At 36.4% G+C, this 19,720-nt stretch overlaps 1 protein-coding gene across 3 annotated transcripts in view; it reads right to left on the bottom strand.

Moving 5' to 3' along the window:
- Positions 1-3,075: 3,075 nt before the first annotated feature.
- Positions 3,076-19,720, bottom strand: part of SYT14 (synaptotagmin 14) — a gene marked incomplete at both ends in the record, with an annotated part of 177,892 nt that continues 161,247 nt past the window's right edge. For 2 of the 3 annotated variants that reach the window (XM_080823991.1, XM_080823989.1), the window contains 2 exons: positions 3,076-4,041; positions 7,857-8,046. In XM_080823991.1, coding sequence (XP_080680117.1) covers positions 3,728-4,041; positions 7,857-8,046 — 504 coding nt within the window. Of the gene's footprint in view, positions 4,042-5,289; positions 5,347-7,856; positions 8,047-19,720 lie in introns of all 3 variants that reach the window. The other variant, XM_080823990.1, reaches the window with a different exon arrangement.

Below are 19,720 nucleotides of genomic sequence, written 5' to 3'. Positions count from 1 at the left end.
TGAGAAAAATCTCTATGAATCAGCCATCTAGTCCATGTAGGCAAATGGCAATTTTAGGCCAGTGGATTTGTGTTATTTCTTTTTATATCAGGAAAAAAATTTGTTGGTGATTACTGTTCTTACTTCATCTGAAACTTCAAATAGCCTCTCAGTTCACTTGAAAAGCTGTGATCTCATTTGGTCTCCATATTCGTCTTAACACCCTCAATTCTATGACCTCTTATCCTTCGGATGCTGTCTTACCTTGCAATCATTGATTATGCTTCTGATTCACTTGCTAAGTAAATGAAAATAATATGGTATATCAAGAAAATGATTTAACATGTAGCCCTGGGCATTGATTTGCACGAGGCTGGATGAAACCACCCTACCAGGTCCTACACTTAAACATGTGTGTACTCATCAAGGTAGCTTCAATATTTTCTTACTGGTTTTTCCTTTTTAAAATTGTAGTTTGATTGATTATTTTTGTCACTAAATACATTACAGAGAATTCACAGAATGCATAGTAAGAAGACAAATAAATGGATTTCACACAAAATGTGGACAGTACAGAAGACACGAGAGTATAGAAGAAAGCTTCTGAAAGGTAAGATGATATTCTACTAAACAAATTCTTTTCTGATTTGAAATACACTTTGTTTCCTGGGCAGTAATAAACAACTACATTTTGCAGCTCATTTGGGAGACAGATAAAGCTTGTAATTCCAGGCTCAGGAGCTCCCATGAATGCCAGTCAATTGCCATATTTGGACTATCTTATTTTATTATAAAACTTAGGGGACTTTAAGAGAAGAATAAGAAAGTGGGTTGTGTTTCTCGAGTTTCTGAGACAGCACCTGCTGCCCACCGGTGGGCCCCTATTTGCTGCAAATTGCTGAGATATAGGATTTTGCCTTTATGCTTTCATGCAAATTTAAGCACACAAAAGAGCAGTAGTACTGTCTTGTACATTAGATTCAGTAGAGTGAAGTGGGTCTCTCGAGACCTATTTAATCTTTTTCTAAAAGAATAGACAAATTTTGGGGAGTAATTACTCTAAGTTGTGTCAATCCACAAGATAAAGAGATACATATTTTGCTGTGTGTGGAGGAGAATGGTAGCAAATAGCACCCAAAACCAAATATAATTTTTAGTAAATATATACAGGAGAAAAATAATCCATAAACTTGATAAATGGTTCTCTAATTAGTTATCTGAAAAAGCCAGGGTACCTTCACCTTTACGTGTGTTTGTGTGTGCGTGCGTGTGTGTGTGTGCGTAGGCATTTGTGTGTATACAGATACACATACACATAAAATTCATAATCTTTGAGAACTTGGCAGCTGGGGTGGAGGTAGGGTCCTTCTTGAAAACCTTTAAATCTGTTGATTAATTTTTAAGCCATATTGGATTCGATATCTATACCAGATAACCTCATAATGATATACCAAAGTACACACAGTTCTGGGCAGAGTCTGAAGAAAGCCAGATTTAGCAAATAACAGCGAGTTAGGTCTTTTCATCACTGAAGGAGAAAGCACTACATTGGTCTCATGATGTGACTATTGATTAGGCTTTGTTACAGCTACGAATAAGACTAACTCTTTCCATTAGGAAGATCCCAGTTCTTAGCCATGCAGGCAGTTGTTTCAAAGCCAGTAAAGACCCTTGTTGCCTCAAATGCTTAAATCCAATTTCTCACTAAGGTCTACAACCCACCTTCAAATCTCTTTCCATATTGTTGCTGAAAATAATGTATATGAGATATTTCACTATTTGATGCACATGCTAGTTTTATAACTTAACTAATTTATAAAAAACCTTGGGAAAATCTCATTAGTGTAACAATAAAAGAATGGGTTTTCCTCTTTCATGTAACTCTGTAACATACGTTCTTAAACCTCATGTCACCCAATATAGCATCTGTAGGTTATCTTATAATTTGTGTATATGAGTGCATAGAGCTGCCATTTTTTAAACTAAAAAATATTAGTTCACGGTCTTTTTGGATTTCTTTTAAGGCCTTTCAGTAGAGCCAAGCTGAAGTAATAATGTCTATGCATGGTTTTGTTATCATGGTAATAACAAGTCCTTGCTTACAATAATATATAGTGCTTAGTTGGGACTAGGAATAATGGTATGCTGCTTTTTAGTCACTGGTAAATAGTATGTTTTTGTCTAGTTTAATTAGAAATTAGAAAGAGAAGAAAGAAAGTATTTTTCATATATACAAAACATTCTATTTAATAAAGTATATGCATAAAATTATATACTGGGTAAGAAGCAAAATTAAAAAGAAAACAGCTTATAATATTCCTGATTAATAAGAGTTCCTAAATATAAAAACAACAAATGAAAATGCCTTGCCATTTAAAAAAATTAGCACATTATACAACTTTTACATACTTCAGAGGAAATAAAGATCTTGTGACACTGTTCTGAGGAATCTTTACATTTATAAAAATCGAAGGCCTAATTTTGCAAATACAACTTTCAAGCTGTATGAGCAAATGTAACTTACATGAAAGGCACAGGATGACGTCACGTTGAAGAACGGATCTGTAAGTTTCATAAAATCTAGTCACAGGTCACTAGAAATTTCATAAGGAATCTCAGAACTGTTTTTAACGTGATGTTTTGATTCAAACTGAGAACTGGAGAGTCTTTAGATCACAAGTACAAATTGAAGTAAGACTGAAGATTTAGAGAGAACAGTTTCTTATCAGAACGCTACCTGCTTTATGCAGTGTTGGTCACTCCATTCTCAGAGCAGATAATTAACATTTTCTTTAACTTGAGCTGTTTTCAATTTTCAACAGCTTATCTAATATATTTTTTTAGTTGGTAAAAAATGTATTTTCACATTACTACAATTTTAAAGAGTCAATTGTTGAAAGAAATTTTAAAGTAAAGTCCTGCTCTATTAGCTTCCTACATTGGAATACAAGAATACAGGAAGTGCTTTCAACAGAAAGTTACGTGGTTCTACAGTACAACCTGTCTAAAAGACTTGCAAGGGACCAGTCCAGTGACTGGGTCTCTTTGGATCAGGTGAAAGCAGAGGCAAATGAAGAAATGAGCTTTTTTTTTTTTAAATAAATATTAAAAAAATTTCTTTATGAAAATGAACACTTGCTTGCACTTGAGATTGAGTGCCATTGAGAAGAACTGAGGCACAATGAAACTAAGTGCACAAAGGGAAAATATCTGAAATAAAACAATTTTCTATGTAATTGAAACCCTTTACCATTAGATGTGCCTCATGATTGAGCTGGACATGTACTTTTTCAGATTAAGAAACATTTCCAACACTAGGGATGAGCCAGTCAAAATATGAGTTTCCTGGTTAACATTTAGGGTAATCCTAAAAGTGTTGCGACTAAAAATTCTGATTTAAAGAAAAAAAAATCACAGTTTTTATTATTTTTTTTTTCCACGAAATTACTGACTCTTTTGCTAAAGTAAACTTAACTTCAAACCAAAAGCACGTTCTCAAAGCTCTGGAGGACTGTTAACAATGATGATGCAAGTGCCTCATTTCCCCAAGAAGCTCTACCAGAGACACATCGTTTCTTCATTGATATCAGTGTTAGATGCTCTTTCCACAGACCTTAAAGCATTCGGGTAGAATGGTGAGGATGACGCTTCAGAGAACAGCTCTTCTAATGGTGACTAGGTAAAAATAGCAATGCTGCAATCAGAGATAATGCTGCCTCGGATTGTAATTGCTCAGTTATCCTATTCATCATGACTCTAGTAACGCATGCCATCTACACACTTGCTGTCCTTTCGACTCTTTCATTTCAGTCCAGTGATTGAGCTCCTCTTCTCCAGAGCTGTTGAGACCTAAAGAAATCCAGCCTATCATCTCTTTCCTTTTCATGCTGCGTTTGTTATACACAGACAGTATGAGTGTCACATCAGAAAGTTGAAATAGGGCCACTTGAAAAACAAAAGTTTCCTTGTATACTGGATTAGGCTGCCCTCTGCGGATGGAAGTCTTGCATTTGGACATCTCTTGACCCATGGAATTCAGGAGAGTTAATTTAACGTACGTATCTACAGGAAAAAAAGAACAACATACCACAGATTTCATTTGAAACAAACTCAAAACACCTTTCTAGTGACATCTGCTGAGAACACTGAGTCTTTATACTTTATAAGGATATGGTGTATACCATGTTTAATGGAAATTCAATGAATTCCATTTTGATGTAGATGCTTATAAAATGTGACAAGGACAGAGAATGCAAATCTTTTGTGGGTCATAATATCTCAGCCTCACTATTTCTATGTCATAGTTAGAATTTAAAGGTATACCTCATAATCCTTCCTCCACACCCTCCCACCCCCAATCCTTGACCTCCCACTACCACCCCTGCCCAACCCCATCCCCATTTAGCTTCACTAAGCAGGACATCATAGCATTAATAAACACTTAGCAAGCTCAATTAGCCACAACACTGTAAAGCATTCCACTGTGTTTTCAGAGAAAAAGAATAAACAAACAAATAGAAATGAAGGTAAATGGTAAAGAGGAAAAGAAGACAAGAATGCAAAGATGACATCAAAACAGCTTAGGATGAAATGTCAAAAAAATCTCTGCATGGATGTGGTTTTTAAATATATTTTAAAAACATCTGAAAGGGCCAAAATGAAGCCAAATGCATTAAGGGCTCAAAGTTTAGCAAATCAAGTAAAACTTTCTCCTGGTTTCATGCAAGAATACATTTAATGTGCTTTTTGGGTCGTTAAAATAAATACTACAGGATTCTTTTTTGGCAGAATTTAATGTGAAATTTAAAGTATGGTATTCTTAACTGTTTTCATGAATTACAAAAAAAATTGATGTGATGTTTAGTGTACAAAGTGAAACATAACAGTTCATTGCCTGATTATTTTGGAGATAAACCCTCTCTTCAAACAACTGTGTTTTCAGGTTCTTTAGACTCATGCAAATGATCTTCAGCATGGTGATCCATCATGTGTACTTCATATTAAAATTTCAATTAATTTTAATGAAAATTGCAATATTTCTTATGAAATATCTATTGTATGAATCAAAATACAGTACATGAAAAATAAAACCTTTAATTTAAAAAGTTTTGCTTATTTTTACATACTCTGAATACCATCATCCATAATCAGAGATAAATTCTAAGTTAGTTTTATTTAAAGTACCACAGATAATAAATGTGCATTTTTTTTGGAAACCAACATGGTGGACAGCTTCACTGCTGGCAAGTTTTAGGGTATTTTGTTTTTGCATGAAAAGACAACATCCAATTAGCCTCTACAGGAACTCACCTCGGATTATATAAACCTGTCCACCTATCAAGTGTTTTAGACAACAGAACAGTCCATCTGACAACAGGGGGTGGAAAGCAGTAAAAGAAATAATGACCAGATGTCAATTGTTGGGTGAAAGAGGGTCAAAGGTTAGAATTAAAGAGGAAACACTGTTCACTGGAGTTGGAAGAACACAAAACTTTAGCATTTTAATTCAGGTAGAGGGGTTGAACAAAGGGGTTGTTGGGTAAATTTCATGGAATGCGAATTTTTAAGGTCATTGTGTAATCTTAAACAAAAATTACACTGTTTTAAAGGGGAAACATCTTTATAATGATATCCTCTTGGTCTAAAGCACATTGAACATAGAATCATGCAAATTATTAGACTATATAAAAGACTGAATAAAAGTCATTACAGAAATACTATTATGCTAAGTTTTGAAGTCTATCCATGCAATATTAAATATTTCAAATGCTTCTATTGCTTTCAATGTAATATAAAAAATTAAGTTAAACAAAATAAAATAGGACTATCAAAATTTTTGCTCTTGAATGTTCCCATGGTTTCTTTGGATTTTTCAGTTGATAACACAATTCAAAGCCTAGAATTAGGCATATATGAAGGGTCACAATCTTATATAACATATACAGTATAAGACAGACTGATAAAACTGTATTCTATTTTACTTTATAAATACTCCACTTCATACAATTAATTTTAATGTTAACTTATATTTACCTACTAGCTGCCTCCCAGCGAACACCATTAACCACCCTGATACTGAAGATCTGATTCTAAAATAATGGTAATTTCTCCAACTTGCTCTTTAACCTGAAAACACCTACTCTAAGCTGCGAATGCTAATCTCTCAACCCGTTTATTATCCACCTTGCCTCCACCCCCTCTCTTCATTTTAGTTCTGGTTTCTCTGTTTCTGTCAGAGTAGTTACGAGCAAGGACAGAAAGGCAAGCATATCATTCCATTCTGCTAGCTTTTAGCATCTCAAGTTAAATATTTGTTCAAAAATTAAACTGTTAGCTAAAGCAGGAATGGCAAGCTGAGAGCTGCTGGCGGGATGTGACCGCACATGATATTTTGTTTATCCGTTACAGTGTTCAGAAGTTTCGAATCTGAGTGTCTTGAAGCAGGGTATGCACGCCTGCATTTGTCACTGCCTCATGCTCTTTATCTTTCACCTGCCAAGTCTGTTCATTTAAGTAACTTCCCAGGCCATTTGAGTTTGCATTTTAAGTATATATCAATAAAGAGAACCAAGGTCCCACTTCCAAAGCTGTTTATTCTAGTAATTGCTTCTTTCCTCCCTCTGAATTCTTCCTTCTGAAAGGAGAAAGGGGACAATAATAATTCCATCCTTCTTTTATGCACCTTTGCCTGATTGGAGTCTCACAGTTACCCCGTGACAGACACAACCTCAACTTTACATACAAGTTAGGTTACTCGTCCAAGGGTAGAAAAATACACATAATTTTGGCCTTCTGATTTTTAATTCAGGAATAGATACATTTCATAATACCTGTAAGAAGCAAGTTTTCCATTATTACTTAGGGAAAACCAAATATATTTTTGTGACTTTTCACCTGAATTAAAAAGGCAATGTGGAGGACATCTGGAGGTAAATGAATTAATTTAATTCAAGGGAGGAAAACGTTTCCCCTCCAATAATTATTTGAGACTCGGCGTAAAAGATTCTGTGAGAAATCTTTGAGCAAACTTAAGGTGGACATTACTATTCAAGATTTCCTTTCAAATTTTGAGCTTAGGGCACTAACAGCCTTAATTTCAGAGAAGTATAAAGAAGCTGTTATGTTCCCAACTTATTTCCACAGATACTGACAAACAGTTTTGGAGATCTACTGAGGGACACTCTCTCTGCACTCCTATTACCTCCATCCTCAGGAGCAGGAAGAGGGATAAGGAGGGAGGAGTGACAGGCATATACACCAGGGCACAGGTACGCCATCTTACTTTCCTCTCCTCGCACCTAGGGGAAATATCAAACTATTCCTTATTTTGTGTGTCCTAGTAAAGGCAAAGCCAAGCCATGTAAGAAAAGACTCTGCTGGCAGTACTAATTTATAATATTAAAGGAGAAAAAATATGAAGAAACAGTTTCTTCTTAAATTCTTAATGGAGAAAAGAGAAAAACTACAGAATTACTGCATTAGTTCATAGTACTACATGCAGACTGAAAACACCACATCATTCTTCTGTTGATACCAATAGCTCTACATATTCCTGACATATCTGTGGAATAGGACTAACTTTAAAAAATCCTGTAACTTTTTCTACCATTGGAAGATAATGGCTATGATAGGGATAATTTTTTCGGCAGATACTATGAAAAATTAAAAGTCTTGTCACCTTACAATTAATACTTTGAATATCAAGTTTTTCTACTTCCCAAATGACTGGAAATAGAAAACATGAAACAGATTAGCTGATGATTATACCATTTCATTTTGATCGGTTCAGACTAAATGATAGGATTGAGGCCCCTAACACTGAGCGTCCCATAAGTGCAGAAAACATAAGCATTAAAAAAAATTTTTTTTTCACTCACTGGGTGGTCTGTTTGCTGCCAAATTTTTGAAGTGGCTGCCTTTTATCACTTCAGCTGATAGTCTTCCAGTGGTGGCATTATAAAGCAGGCCAATGAGAATTTCTGGAACGGAGCCATGTTCAAGAGACTGACAGGAGGATGTACTTTCACTACAGGACATTTCTGACACGCTCATTTGGGAATCACAGCCCTGCAATCAAGAATGAACTCTTTATAGTATTTTGTAAAAGCGATATATTAAGAGATACATTGTTAATGCTGTGTTATTGGAATTAGGTAAATCACAATAAAGACAAGAGCTGCAGGCAAAATTCCCAAAGCGCTAAATTAGATATGTTGTTCTTAGTGTATTTTAGTCCCTGGATCTCTTTTCATTATACAGCAGTCAAAGAAATAATAGGATATGAGAAGATTTCATAAATCCCTACACATTTGTATACAAATCAGAGAGGATAAATTTCTTAAACTCATAGGTGTTAATGAACTATTTTTGGAATGTGGAAAATTATTGTTTAAAGACTTAATAACCTTTAAAGACTGACATGGACTCAGACTCAATTACAATAAGTGTAAATGTCTTCACTGTGTTTTTAATGATGAAGATTGGTAAACTCTGATTAAATAAACAAGACAAAACTATCTGCTGTTTATAAGTCAGTATGTAGAACACTGAGAAACAGAAAGTTGAAAAGGATGGGATATTATTTATTATGCAAATAATAACCAAAAGAAAACTGTAGCTACAATAATACCAATCAAGTTTAGCTTTAAGGCAATAACTATTACTAGAGACGAAGAGGTAAACTCAGTTTGAACTTTCAATTTACCAGGAAGATAAAATACCTCTGAATTTGCATGTATTTAGTAACATGGGCTCAAAATACAGAAAGCAGAAATTGCCAGAACCAGAAAGAGAAACAGGCAAATCTACAACCATTAGTTGACTAATGGGGGGATGACTTTAGCATACTTTCTTTCTGTAACAGACCAGACAAATAAATACAGTAAATATGTAGAAGATTCAAATATCACAATAAGCAAAACTGACCTAATGGTAATATGTAGAGCACCATACCCCACAACTATGAAATACACATCTTCTCAAGCACATAGTGGTATTTTCATAAAACTATTCACAAAAATAAAGCAAATAGCAAAGATTTTCAAATGGCAGAAATCATTCAGAATAGGTCTTTTAATCAGCTAGAAATTAAAACTAGCTTCTAGTAAAGAAAACAATCCCTATATATTTGGAAATACTATTGGTAACTAAATGATAATGAAAACAAACTATCTGAAAAGAGTAATAAAAATAGATAAATGTTAGAGAGTCCAATTTAAGAAGAGAAGAGAAGGCATGAGTGACACATATCAGGAATGAAAAAGGAGACATCACTACATATGCTATAGACCACAAAAACATAAAAGGATAGTAAAAACAACTTTCTTCCAATCCAACACATTTGAAATTCTGATGAAACGGACAGATTCCTAGAAAACTGCAACTAGCGAAGATGCACACAAGAAGAAATAGAATATCTGAACAGGGTTACTGAAGAAATTTAATTCATAATTAAAAACCTTTCCAAAACAAACAAAATATAAAACCAAAAAACTTCAGCTAAAGGGCTTCACTGGTGAATTCTAACCCACTGAGCCACCCAGGCACCCCTTCACTGGTGAATTCTAATGAATACTGCTAGTCTTACGAACACTCTTCCAGGTAGTAGGGAAAGAGGAAACACTCTCCAGTGTACTTTAAGAATCTAGCCAAAGCCTGAAGACATTATAAAAAAAATTACAGAATTTTCTTATTCATGAGCTTTGATTTAAAACCCTAAATTAAATGATTGGCAAACCAAATCTAGCAATATGTAACATCATACTTAAAAGAAAATTTTTTGAATTTTTCCCCTTTGAAATTGGGGATGTGACAAATGGTGCAAACTATTACTACTTCTAATCAATACTGCAGTGGCAATTCCAGCTAGTGAAAGTCCTAGCCTTACTCAATGCAATGCAATGCAATGCAATGCAATAAAATAAAATGTATAATGATTTGAAAGGGAAGGAGATAAAACTGTACTTATGTGTAGGTTATGTAATTAGGTACAAAAGAAATCTAAACAAGTCCTCAGATGAATTACAATTGCATACAAAGGTAAAACTTTTAAGTCTATACATTGCTATACATCAGCAATAAATCTGAAAATAAAATTTATTCAAAAACAGCATTTAGGGGTGTCTGGCTGACTTAGTTGATAGAGTGTACAACTCCAGGTCTCAGGGTCATGAGTTCAAGCCCCATGCTGGGTGTGAAGCCAACTTAAAATAAAATTGAAAAAAAAATTTAAATTAGCATTTACTAGAGCATAAGATATCAAATATCTAGGAATAAATATACAAATGATACCTGAGGTCTCTACATAGAAAACTATGAATAGGGGTAAACTGAGAAGTGCTACACAGATATACTATGGTAATGTATCAGAAAGCCCAATTTTGAGCTATCAGACACATGAAAAAATGTTCATCATCACTAGCCATCAGGGAGATTCAAATTAAAACCACATTGAGATACCACCTTACACCAGTTAGAATGGCCAAAATTAGCAAGATAGGAAACAACATGTGTTGGAGAGGATGTGGAGAAAGGGGAACCCTCTTACACTGTTGGTGGGAATGCAAACTGGTGCAGCCACTTTGGAGAACAGTGTGGAGATTCCTCAAGAAATTAAAAATAGAGCTTCCCTATGACCCTGCCATTGCACTACTGAGTATTTACCCCAAAGATACAGATGTAGTGAAAAGAAGGGCCATCTGTACCCCAATGTTTATAGCATCAATGGCCACGGTCGCCAAACTGTGGAAAGAACCAAGATGCCTTTCAACGGACAAATGGATAAGGAAGATGTGGTCCATATACACTATGGAGTATTATGCCTCCATCAGAAAGGACGAATACCCAACTTTTGTAGCAACATGGACGGGACTGGAAGAGATTATGCTGAGTGAAATAAGTCAAGCAGAGAGAGTCAATTATCATATGGTTTCACTTATTTGTGGGGCATAACAAATAACACGGAGGACAAGGGGAGATGGAGAGGAGAAGGGAGTTGAGGGAAATTGGAAGGGGAGGTGAACCATGAGAGACTATGGACTCTGAAAAACAACCTGAGGGTGGGCGCCTGAGTGGCTCAGTGGGTTAAAGCCTCTGTTTTCAGCTCAGGTCATGATTCCAGGGTCCTGGGATCGAGCCCTGCATCGGGCTCTCTGCTTGGCAGGGAGCCTGCTTCCCCCCCTCTCTCTCTGCCTACTTGTGATCTCTCTCCCTGTCAAATAAATAAATAAAGTCTTAAACAACAACAACAACAACAAAAAACCCAACCTGAGGGTTTTGAAGGGGCGGGGGGTGGGAGGTTGGGGAAACCAGGTGGTGGGTATTAGGGAGAGCACGGATTGCATGGAGCACTGGGTGTGGTGAAAAAACAATGAATACTGTTACACTGAAAAGAAATTAAAAAAAAAAAAAAAAGAAAGAAAGCCCAATTTTGTAACATTCTCTCCAAACTGGTCCAAGGATTAAATGCAGTAACAGTCGAAATCTCAACAGTTGAAATCTCAACCGGTTTCTCTGTGGAGCCTGACAGGCTAATCCCGAAGTGCTCGTGGTCTATACATACAACGCAGTACTACTCAGCCTTAAAAAAGAAGGAAATCCTGCCATATGTGACAACATGGTTGAACCTGGAGGACGTGATGCTGAGTGAAATAAGCCAGGCACAGACAAATACTGCATGATTCCACTTATATGAGAGCTCTAAAATAGCCACACTCCCAGAAGCAGGGAGCAGAATGTTGGCTGCCAAAGGGTGGGGGTAGGGGAAAATGGGGAGTTGCTGTTCAAGGAGTATATGGTTACAGTTATATAAGATGAATAAGTTCTAGAGATCTGCTGTACAGTGTGTGCCTATAATTAATAATATTGTATTTTACACTTTGACATTTGTTAAAGAATAGACATCATGTTCAATGTTCTTACCACAATAAAATAAAATGAAATAAAAAAAAACACAGTAGAATGCCCTGTTCTACTGAATATAAAAATTTATCACAAAGTTACATTATTTAAGACAATGTGACAGAAACAATGTAAAATACACTAACAGAATAGAAAGTCCACAAATTAACCTAGGTGTAACAGACACTTGATTTACAACAAGGGTGGAACCACAAAGCAGTGGGGAAATGATCACCTTTTTAATGAATAATGCTAAGACAATTGGTTGTCCATCCAGAAATAAATGAAAATCAACCCCTACCTCAAAACATACCAAAAGTCAATTCTGAATTTAAATATAAAAAGCAAAATGATAAATTCATAGGTTAACACTGGGGATTATATTCATGATCTTAGGGTAGGGAAAGACTTTCTAAAAGGGACAGAAAAGTATTAATCATAAAGGAAATCTTGGTGGGGCACCTGGGTGACTCACTGGGTTAAAGCCTCTGCCTTGGGGTCAGGTCATGATCCCAGCGTCCTGGGATCAAGCCCCACATCGGGCTCTCTCCTCAGCAGGGAGCCTGCATCCTCCTCTCTCTCTGCCTGCCTCTCTGTCTAACTTGTGATCTCTGTCTGTCAAATAAATAAATAAAATCTTAAAAAAAAAAAAAAGAAAAGCTTGGTGAATCTGAAAACATTAAAATTCAGAATTTCTGAGCTTCAGCAGAATCTTTAGGATGGTGAAAAGGCAAACAACTGGGTGTAAGAGAGGTCTACAACACATATACTGCAATCAGCTCAAATCCAGAATATGTAAAGAACACTTAGAAATCAAATAAGAAAAAAAAAACACAATATAAAAAGTGCCAGACACTTGAACCAGCAACTTTACAGAATAGCCAATAAATATATGAAATGTTGTTCAACTTTATTAGTAATGAGGGAAATGGAAATGCAGGTATGTAGGTATCCTTACACAACAGACAGGCTAAAACAATCATGTGGTTAGGACACAGAGCAATGGGAACATGCATGGGCCCTCTGGTGGTAAAGCAATATGGTTTTCAAAAATGTTAAAAAACACACATACCTTATGACCTGCCAATATATACCTATCAGAAATATGCGCAATATTTATCAAAAGACATACAAAAGAATGTCCATAGCAGCTTTGTTCCCAAGAGCCCCAGAGAGCAGAATGGATAAATAATTTTGGGTCAGAAAAGAAAAAAATGAAAGAAGATGGGATTGGGAGGGAGACAAACCATAAAAGACTCAATAAAAAAAAAACAGACTGAGGGTTGCTGGGGGGAGGGGGGACGGGAGAGGGTGGTGGGGATATGGACATTGGGGAGGGTATGTGCTATGATGAGTGCTGTGAAATGTGTAAACCTGGCGATTCACAGACCTGTACCCCAGGGGATAAAAATACATTATATGTTTATTAAAATAAACTAATTAAAAAATAATTTTGGGTGAGTTCATATAATACAGCAGTGATACTATACACACTCCACAGCAATGAAAACTAATTAGAACTACATTTACAAACATGACTTGAGTGAAAAATGTTGAACCTAAAAGGATACTTGGCTGTATTAACTCCATTCATGTCAATTTCAAAGAAAGCAACCACAGAAAAACCCCAAACTAAACCCCAAAGACCAGAGAGAACTAAACCACAGTATTTCAAATGCATGAATAGGTGGTAAAACTGTAAATCAAGCAAGAAAGGGATCAATGTGAAAGTCAAAATTGTGGTTAACTCTAGGGGTGGGGAGAGAAGGTACAGTGATTGGGAAGGGCATGATGGGGGTGTCTGGGGCTATTGGTAACGTTTTATTTCTTGACCTGGATTGTGGTTACATGGGTTGTACTTTTTTTGTTTTTCATACTTTTTCTTTCTTTCTTTTAAATATTTTATTTATTTATTTGAGAGAGAGAGCAGGCACAAGCAGGGGAAGTGACCTAGGGAGAGGGAGAAGCAGACGGCCTGCTGAGCTGGGAGCCCGATGTGAGACTCGATCCCAGGACCCCAGGATTATGACCTGAGGCAGATGCTTAACAAACAGCCACCCAGGTGCCCCTGTTTTGCATACTTTTCTAATGTGTGTTGGATCTCAAAATATAAAAGGCTTACTGAAGGGATTACCTAATACTAGGATAAAATATGTACACAAATTAATGTATGGTGATAAAAAGAAACATTTAGAACTTTCTCTGGAGATTCCTAAGGGAATTATCTCCACGGGTTTAAAAAAAAGATGACACTATCTTCTATAATGCATTTTTAAATTTAAAACATTTTAGATATAGATTTTTCAAATTTAAAAAAAGTCTAAAAATATTTTCTACAAATCTTTGCATTTACGGTTGGCTTTATAAGTGATTAAGGATAATTAATGTATACCTGGGAACAGAATTAACCCCCTGGACTAGTATTCAGAGAGACAAAATCTCGTATTTTCAGATCTAATTCTAAACCACAGAGGAGAAAGCCAAAAGGAATATACATCTTATATTCCTAAACCATGGGTACACAAAACACATAGTTTGGTATGTTTTCATGACAGTTGGAGGAGAAAACATAATTTTAGTAAGTTTCAATTAGGATATATCATCACTTATGAAAATAGTGTCAAAAACATGCTCAGGCACATTTGGTGCATTTGCTACATTAGGCTATTATACTAGCAGCATCTGTTAGGATATTGTGGAATACATTTTTCATAATATAGTATTTTTCACATTAACCTACTGTCAGATAATAACACGGGAATCTAATATTTTCTTATTAACACAGAGGTCATATTGCCAATTTTGAGCCACAAAGTGATGTACCAAGGAAGGCCTGGGAAAGACCTTTCTTGCTTCTGAGGAAAACAGCCAACTTCTGTCCTCACTTCACTGCTGCAAAAAATGTCCTTGTCTCTGAGCCCAACAAAAAAGCAAGAGTGATAAGATCCTTGATGATCACATTCTATTTCAGGAAGCCCTGATGAAATATAGTAGTGTTTAAGAGAAAAACAAAACACAAAAAACACGAAACACAAAAACACTATTGTCTAAAGGAATTCATTGTGAATTTCTCTGGCCCCTTAGAAAAAGTGCCCGGCTCATGTCCTTCCCACAGCGCTGGTGTAACGCCCCTCTGAGGCTGGCATGGGTGTGGCATTCCAAGGAGATCGGAGAGCACAGCAGAAACAGTATGGAATAACTATATAAATAGATTAACGGCAGGAAAGGCAAATTAAATACAGATCCTAGATACCCCAGTGGCGTCTTTCCTCTGACTGTTCCTCAGGGCATGCTGATCCATTCGGTGTATACTCGGGAATGTCTCCTCTCTCTGCAGACCCCATCATTAATTTGTAACTGGGGCTTGCCTAGGTTGCAGTAACTGCAGGTGATTAACCCAAAGTCAAACAAATCCCAATCATAATTAGGTCTACTTAAAGGAATAGTCCCATAGGCTTCCCAAAGTAAAAGTGTATCTTCTTTCCATCTAACATAGTCTTTTTTTTCTTTTTTCTTTTTAATATTTCCTCTCCTCCCTCCTGAGTCCTCTGCCCTAGGGTGGAGGATTATAAGCAATTCTGTGAAAGTAGAAAGAAGTCTATTGAATTTTTCAGAGAAATGAGTAAACTCTATATAATGTTTACCATAAGCAGACTTTGTGGTTATGACACCCACTCCATGTCCTTAATTGTACTAATAGGTTAAAATTTGGTGGTGGGAACTTGCAAATAGAGAGGAAAAAACCCATAAGATTAAAAATACGACATAATTCCTACTAAGGAAATGTACTGGGCTTTTTATTAATACTAAATTGATTCTACCTTACTTGTAACCACTTTGAGTCAGTATTTTTAAGGTGAAACTGCTGAGCTGTGCAATGATAATTACTATAAATTTGAATAGTTTGTTGAATTTATTTTCACCGTGGCTGGAAGATATTCTCTGGTTTTTAATGTAATTTACACATGAAATGCTTTTTACACTTTCCTGGAAACAGGGTGACGAGGATGCAGAGGGTGCTGCAGTGTGACAAGAGGGAGGTCACCTGCTGCGGTGTTGGAATTGCCACAATGGTGTCATCGCCTCCTTTCCTCGGGGGCCCCTTCCAAGCCCCAAGGTCTCAATTGCTACCAGCTAGGGAAGGAAGAGATAACCAGAGGCCATTTCAGGGAAGATAAAGCAAGAACAGTGTAACTGCTCCAAATCGTGCCCCACTCCGACCCCAGTCCAGGGTGAAGGAGAAGCATTCTGTGTCTGAGTAGGGGTATAGCTACTGAATAACCCCAAAGGACAACTAATAAGGGAGCTGGGGATGGGTGGAGAGCTTAAATTTCAAGTAGTGTTGGAAGCAGGATCCTTCCCGTTGCCTGTGCCAGAACCAGCGGCTTTCACTAGCTTAAGCAGCTCAAGGGAGTGCACCGGCTTCTGTAACCAACAGCCAGTGAAGAGGAGCCTCAGGGACTCACCGACCCACATCTTAGCCCAGGTCTCTAGAAATGAGTTTTCCTTGTCCATTTTGTGGGTGTGTTTCCCAAATTTGGCTTTATTCTCAGGTAGACGCCTCCCTCCTAGTTGCCAGATCGTTTTCAGCAGTTCTGAGTGCCGTAGGAAAGAGGGAGACAGCATGCTGACCCCTTCAAGCAAAACTCCAGAACTTACGAGTTAGGACCCATGAGATTTAATTCCGGGGCTTTGGGATAAAGTCACCTCATCAGAAGCACAGGGGCAGCTTGGTCTCCCAAGCAAAATCTGGAAACTGCGGCTACAAGGGGAAGGTATGGATGCTAGGTCGCATGGCCCTCTGTGAGGACGACCACCCACGTTACTGAGAGGCTGCTCGTGGGGCTGCTCTTGTGCTGTGACTACTTCCCTCATGGTCTTTGCTGGGTTGGCTCTGCAGCCATCAGCCTCGCAAGAGCCAGGGAGGAGGAAAAGACAGCTCAGTGGAAGGGACCGTTAGTCCGCTCCAGGAGCACAGCTCTGCCATTCAGGTTGGGTAATGTAGAGTCAAAGAAAAAGTAGTAAACTCTCGCTTTCTCTTTCACAAAGTTTTTTTGATATTAACGCTGAAAACTTACTGCACTGATAAGCTTAAGATATAAGGAAAAATTAATTGTAAAACAAATAGAAACAAAATATTTTATATTATCAATATTGCACTACAATATCATGTAGAGATGGTCACACAAAACTGCTTCGATTAAGATGTATATATAGGTATATACGTATATGCACATAAGTGCACATTATTTCTCTTGCTGTGTTCAATAAGAACATATTTCATTTGAGATTTTTGTATATACATTTGTAAGACTGGCTTATAAAGTTCATAGATTTTTCTCATGCTCTCTAGTAACTCCTATGCCGTATACACTACTTCAAAGGGTGCAAAGGAAAAGTACTCAGCTTCTCTTTGAGACTTGTATAATTTTGACACCGACTAGACAAGAAGAACATAAGAAAATTATAAGCCAATCTCACTTATAAACATATATGCAGAAATCCCAAATTAGACATTGTTAAGTTGAATTCAACAAAAATATATATACTTATGCACATATACATATGTAATCATATACATATATACATACACATATATGTTTTTCATCAAATAGGCATTATTCTGGGAGAGTTATTTGTGCATTGGAGTTGGGTAAAACTTGCCTCTGAAGTTCAACCATCTTTTTTTTTCTTTTTTTTAAATGAGAATCTTTCTGACTACTGATTGAATTTCTTAATGATATTAAGTCTTTTCATGTTTTCTATGATCCCTAAATTACTTCTTAGGAATTTGCATTTTTCAAGAAAATTGCTCATTCCAAAAAGTTTTCAAGTTTGTTTTCCTAGAGTTAGTCTCCTTATGATTTTAAAATTTCCACAAGGGGCACCTGAGTGGCTCAGTCAGTTAAGTGCCTAACTCTTGATTGAGAAGGAAGGAAATAATAAAGATTAGAGCAGAAATAAATGATAAAGAAACAATAGGGCTGCCTGGGTGGCTCAGTCGGTTAAGCAGCTGCCTTCAGCTCAGGTCATGATCCCAAGGTCTTGAGATTGGGCTCCCTGCTCAGTGAGGAGTCTGCTTTTCCCTCTCCCTGCCACCACTCTGCCTACTTGTGCTCTCTAAGGAAAAAAAACAAAAAAGAAACAAAAAAAAGGAACAAAAGAGAAAAAAAAGGAAAAAAAAAAAAGAAACAATAGAACAGGTCTTTGAAACCAGGAGCTGGTTCTTTGAAAAAAAAAGAATAAAATTGATAAACCTCTAGCCAGAGTTATCAAGAAGAAAAGGACCCAAATAAAATCACAAACAACAGAGGAGAAATAACATCCAACACCACAGAAATACAATTATGAGAATATTATGAAAAACTATATGCCAACAAATTTGACAACCTAGAAGAAACAGATAAATTCCTAGAAACATATAAACTACCAGAACTGAAATAGGAAGAAACAGAAAACTTGAAGAGACTGAAAATGAGCAAAGGAATGAATCAGTAATCAAAAACTCCAATAAACAAAAGTCCAGGACCAGATGGCTTCTCAGGCAAATTCTACCAAACATTTAAAGAAGAGTTAATACCCATTTTTCTCAAACTATTCCAAAACAACAGAAAAGGAAGGAAAATTTCCAAATTAATTCTATAAGGACAGCATCACCCTGATACCAAAAGCAGATAAAGACACTACTAAAAAAGAGAATGATAGGCCAATATCCCTGATGAACACAGAAGCAAAAATTCTCAAGAAAGATGGGATCGGGAGGGAGACAAACCATAAAATCTCACAAAACAAACTGAGGGTTGGTGGAGGGTAGGGGGTAGGGATGGGGGTAGGGAAAGGGTGGCTGGGTTAGGGACATTGGGGAGGCTGTGTGCTACCGTGAGTGCTGTCAAATGTGTAAGTCTGCTGATTCACAGACCTGTACCTCTGGGGCAAATAATACATTATATGTTAATAAAAATAATTAAAAAAAAAGAAAATATTAGCAAACTGAATCCAACAATACCTTAAAAAATTTATTCACCATGATCAAGTGGAATTTATTCCTGGGTTGCAAGAGTGGTTCAATATTTGCAAATGAATCAACATGATGCATCAAATAAATAAAAGAAAGGATAAGAACCATATGATCATTTCAATATACTCAGAAAAAGCACTCGACAAAGCACAACATCCATTCATGATAAAAACCCTCAAAAAAGGAGCTTTTCAGGGAGGTACCTCAACATAATAAAGGCCACCTATGAAAAACCCACAGCTAATATCACCCTCAATGGGGAAAAAGAGCTTTTCCTGTATGGTCAGAAATAGGATAGGATGTCGATTCTCACCACTTTTATTCAACATAGTACTGGAAGTCCTACCCATTGCAATCAGACAACAAAAAGAAGTAAAAGGCATTTAATCAGTAAGGAAGAAATAAAACTCACTACTTGCAGATGACTTGATACCATATATTGAAAACCTGAAAGACTTCACCAAAAAACTGCTAGAACTGATAAACAAATTCAGTAAAGTTGTAGGATGCAAAATCAATGTACAGAAATCTGTTACATTTCTATACACCAATAATGAAGCAGCAGAAAAAGAAATTAAGGAATCAATCCCATTTATTATTGCTCTGAAAACAGTAAGATACCTAGGAATAAACCTAACCAAAGGTATATTCTGTACTCTGAAAACTATAAAACACTGATGAAAGAAATTGAAGATGACACAGAGAAATGGAAAGACATGCTCATGGATTGGAGTAACAAATATTGTTAAAACGTCTACACTACCAAAAGCAACATACATATTTAACCCAATTCTTTTTAAAAAATTTATTTTAAAAAAATTATTT

This window comes from Martes martes, assembly GCF_963455335.1.
Source record: "Martes martes genome assembly, chromosome: 15".
Classification (NCBI taxonomy): Eukaryota; Metazoa; Chordata; class Mammalia; order Carnivora; family Mustelidae; genus Martes; species Martes martes.
The sequence above is the reverse complement of the archived record's forward strand: the minus strand, read 5'-3'. Positions and strand labels throughout refer to the sequence as shown.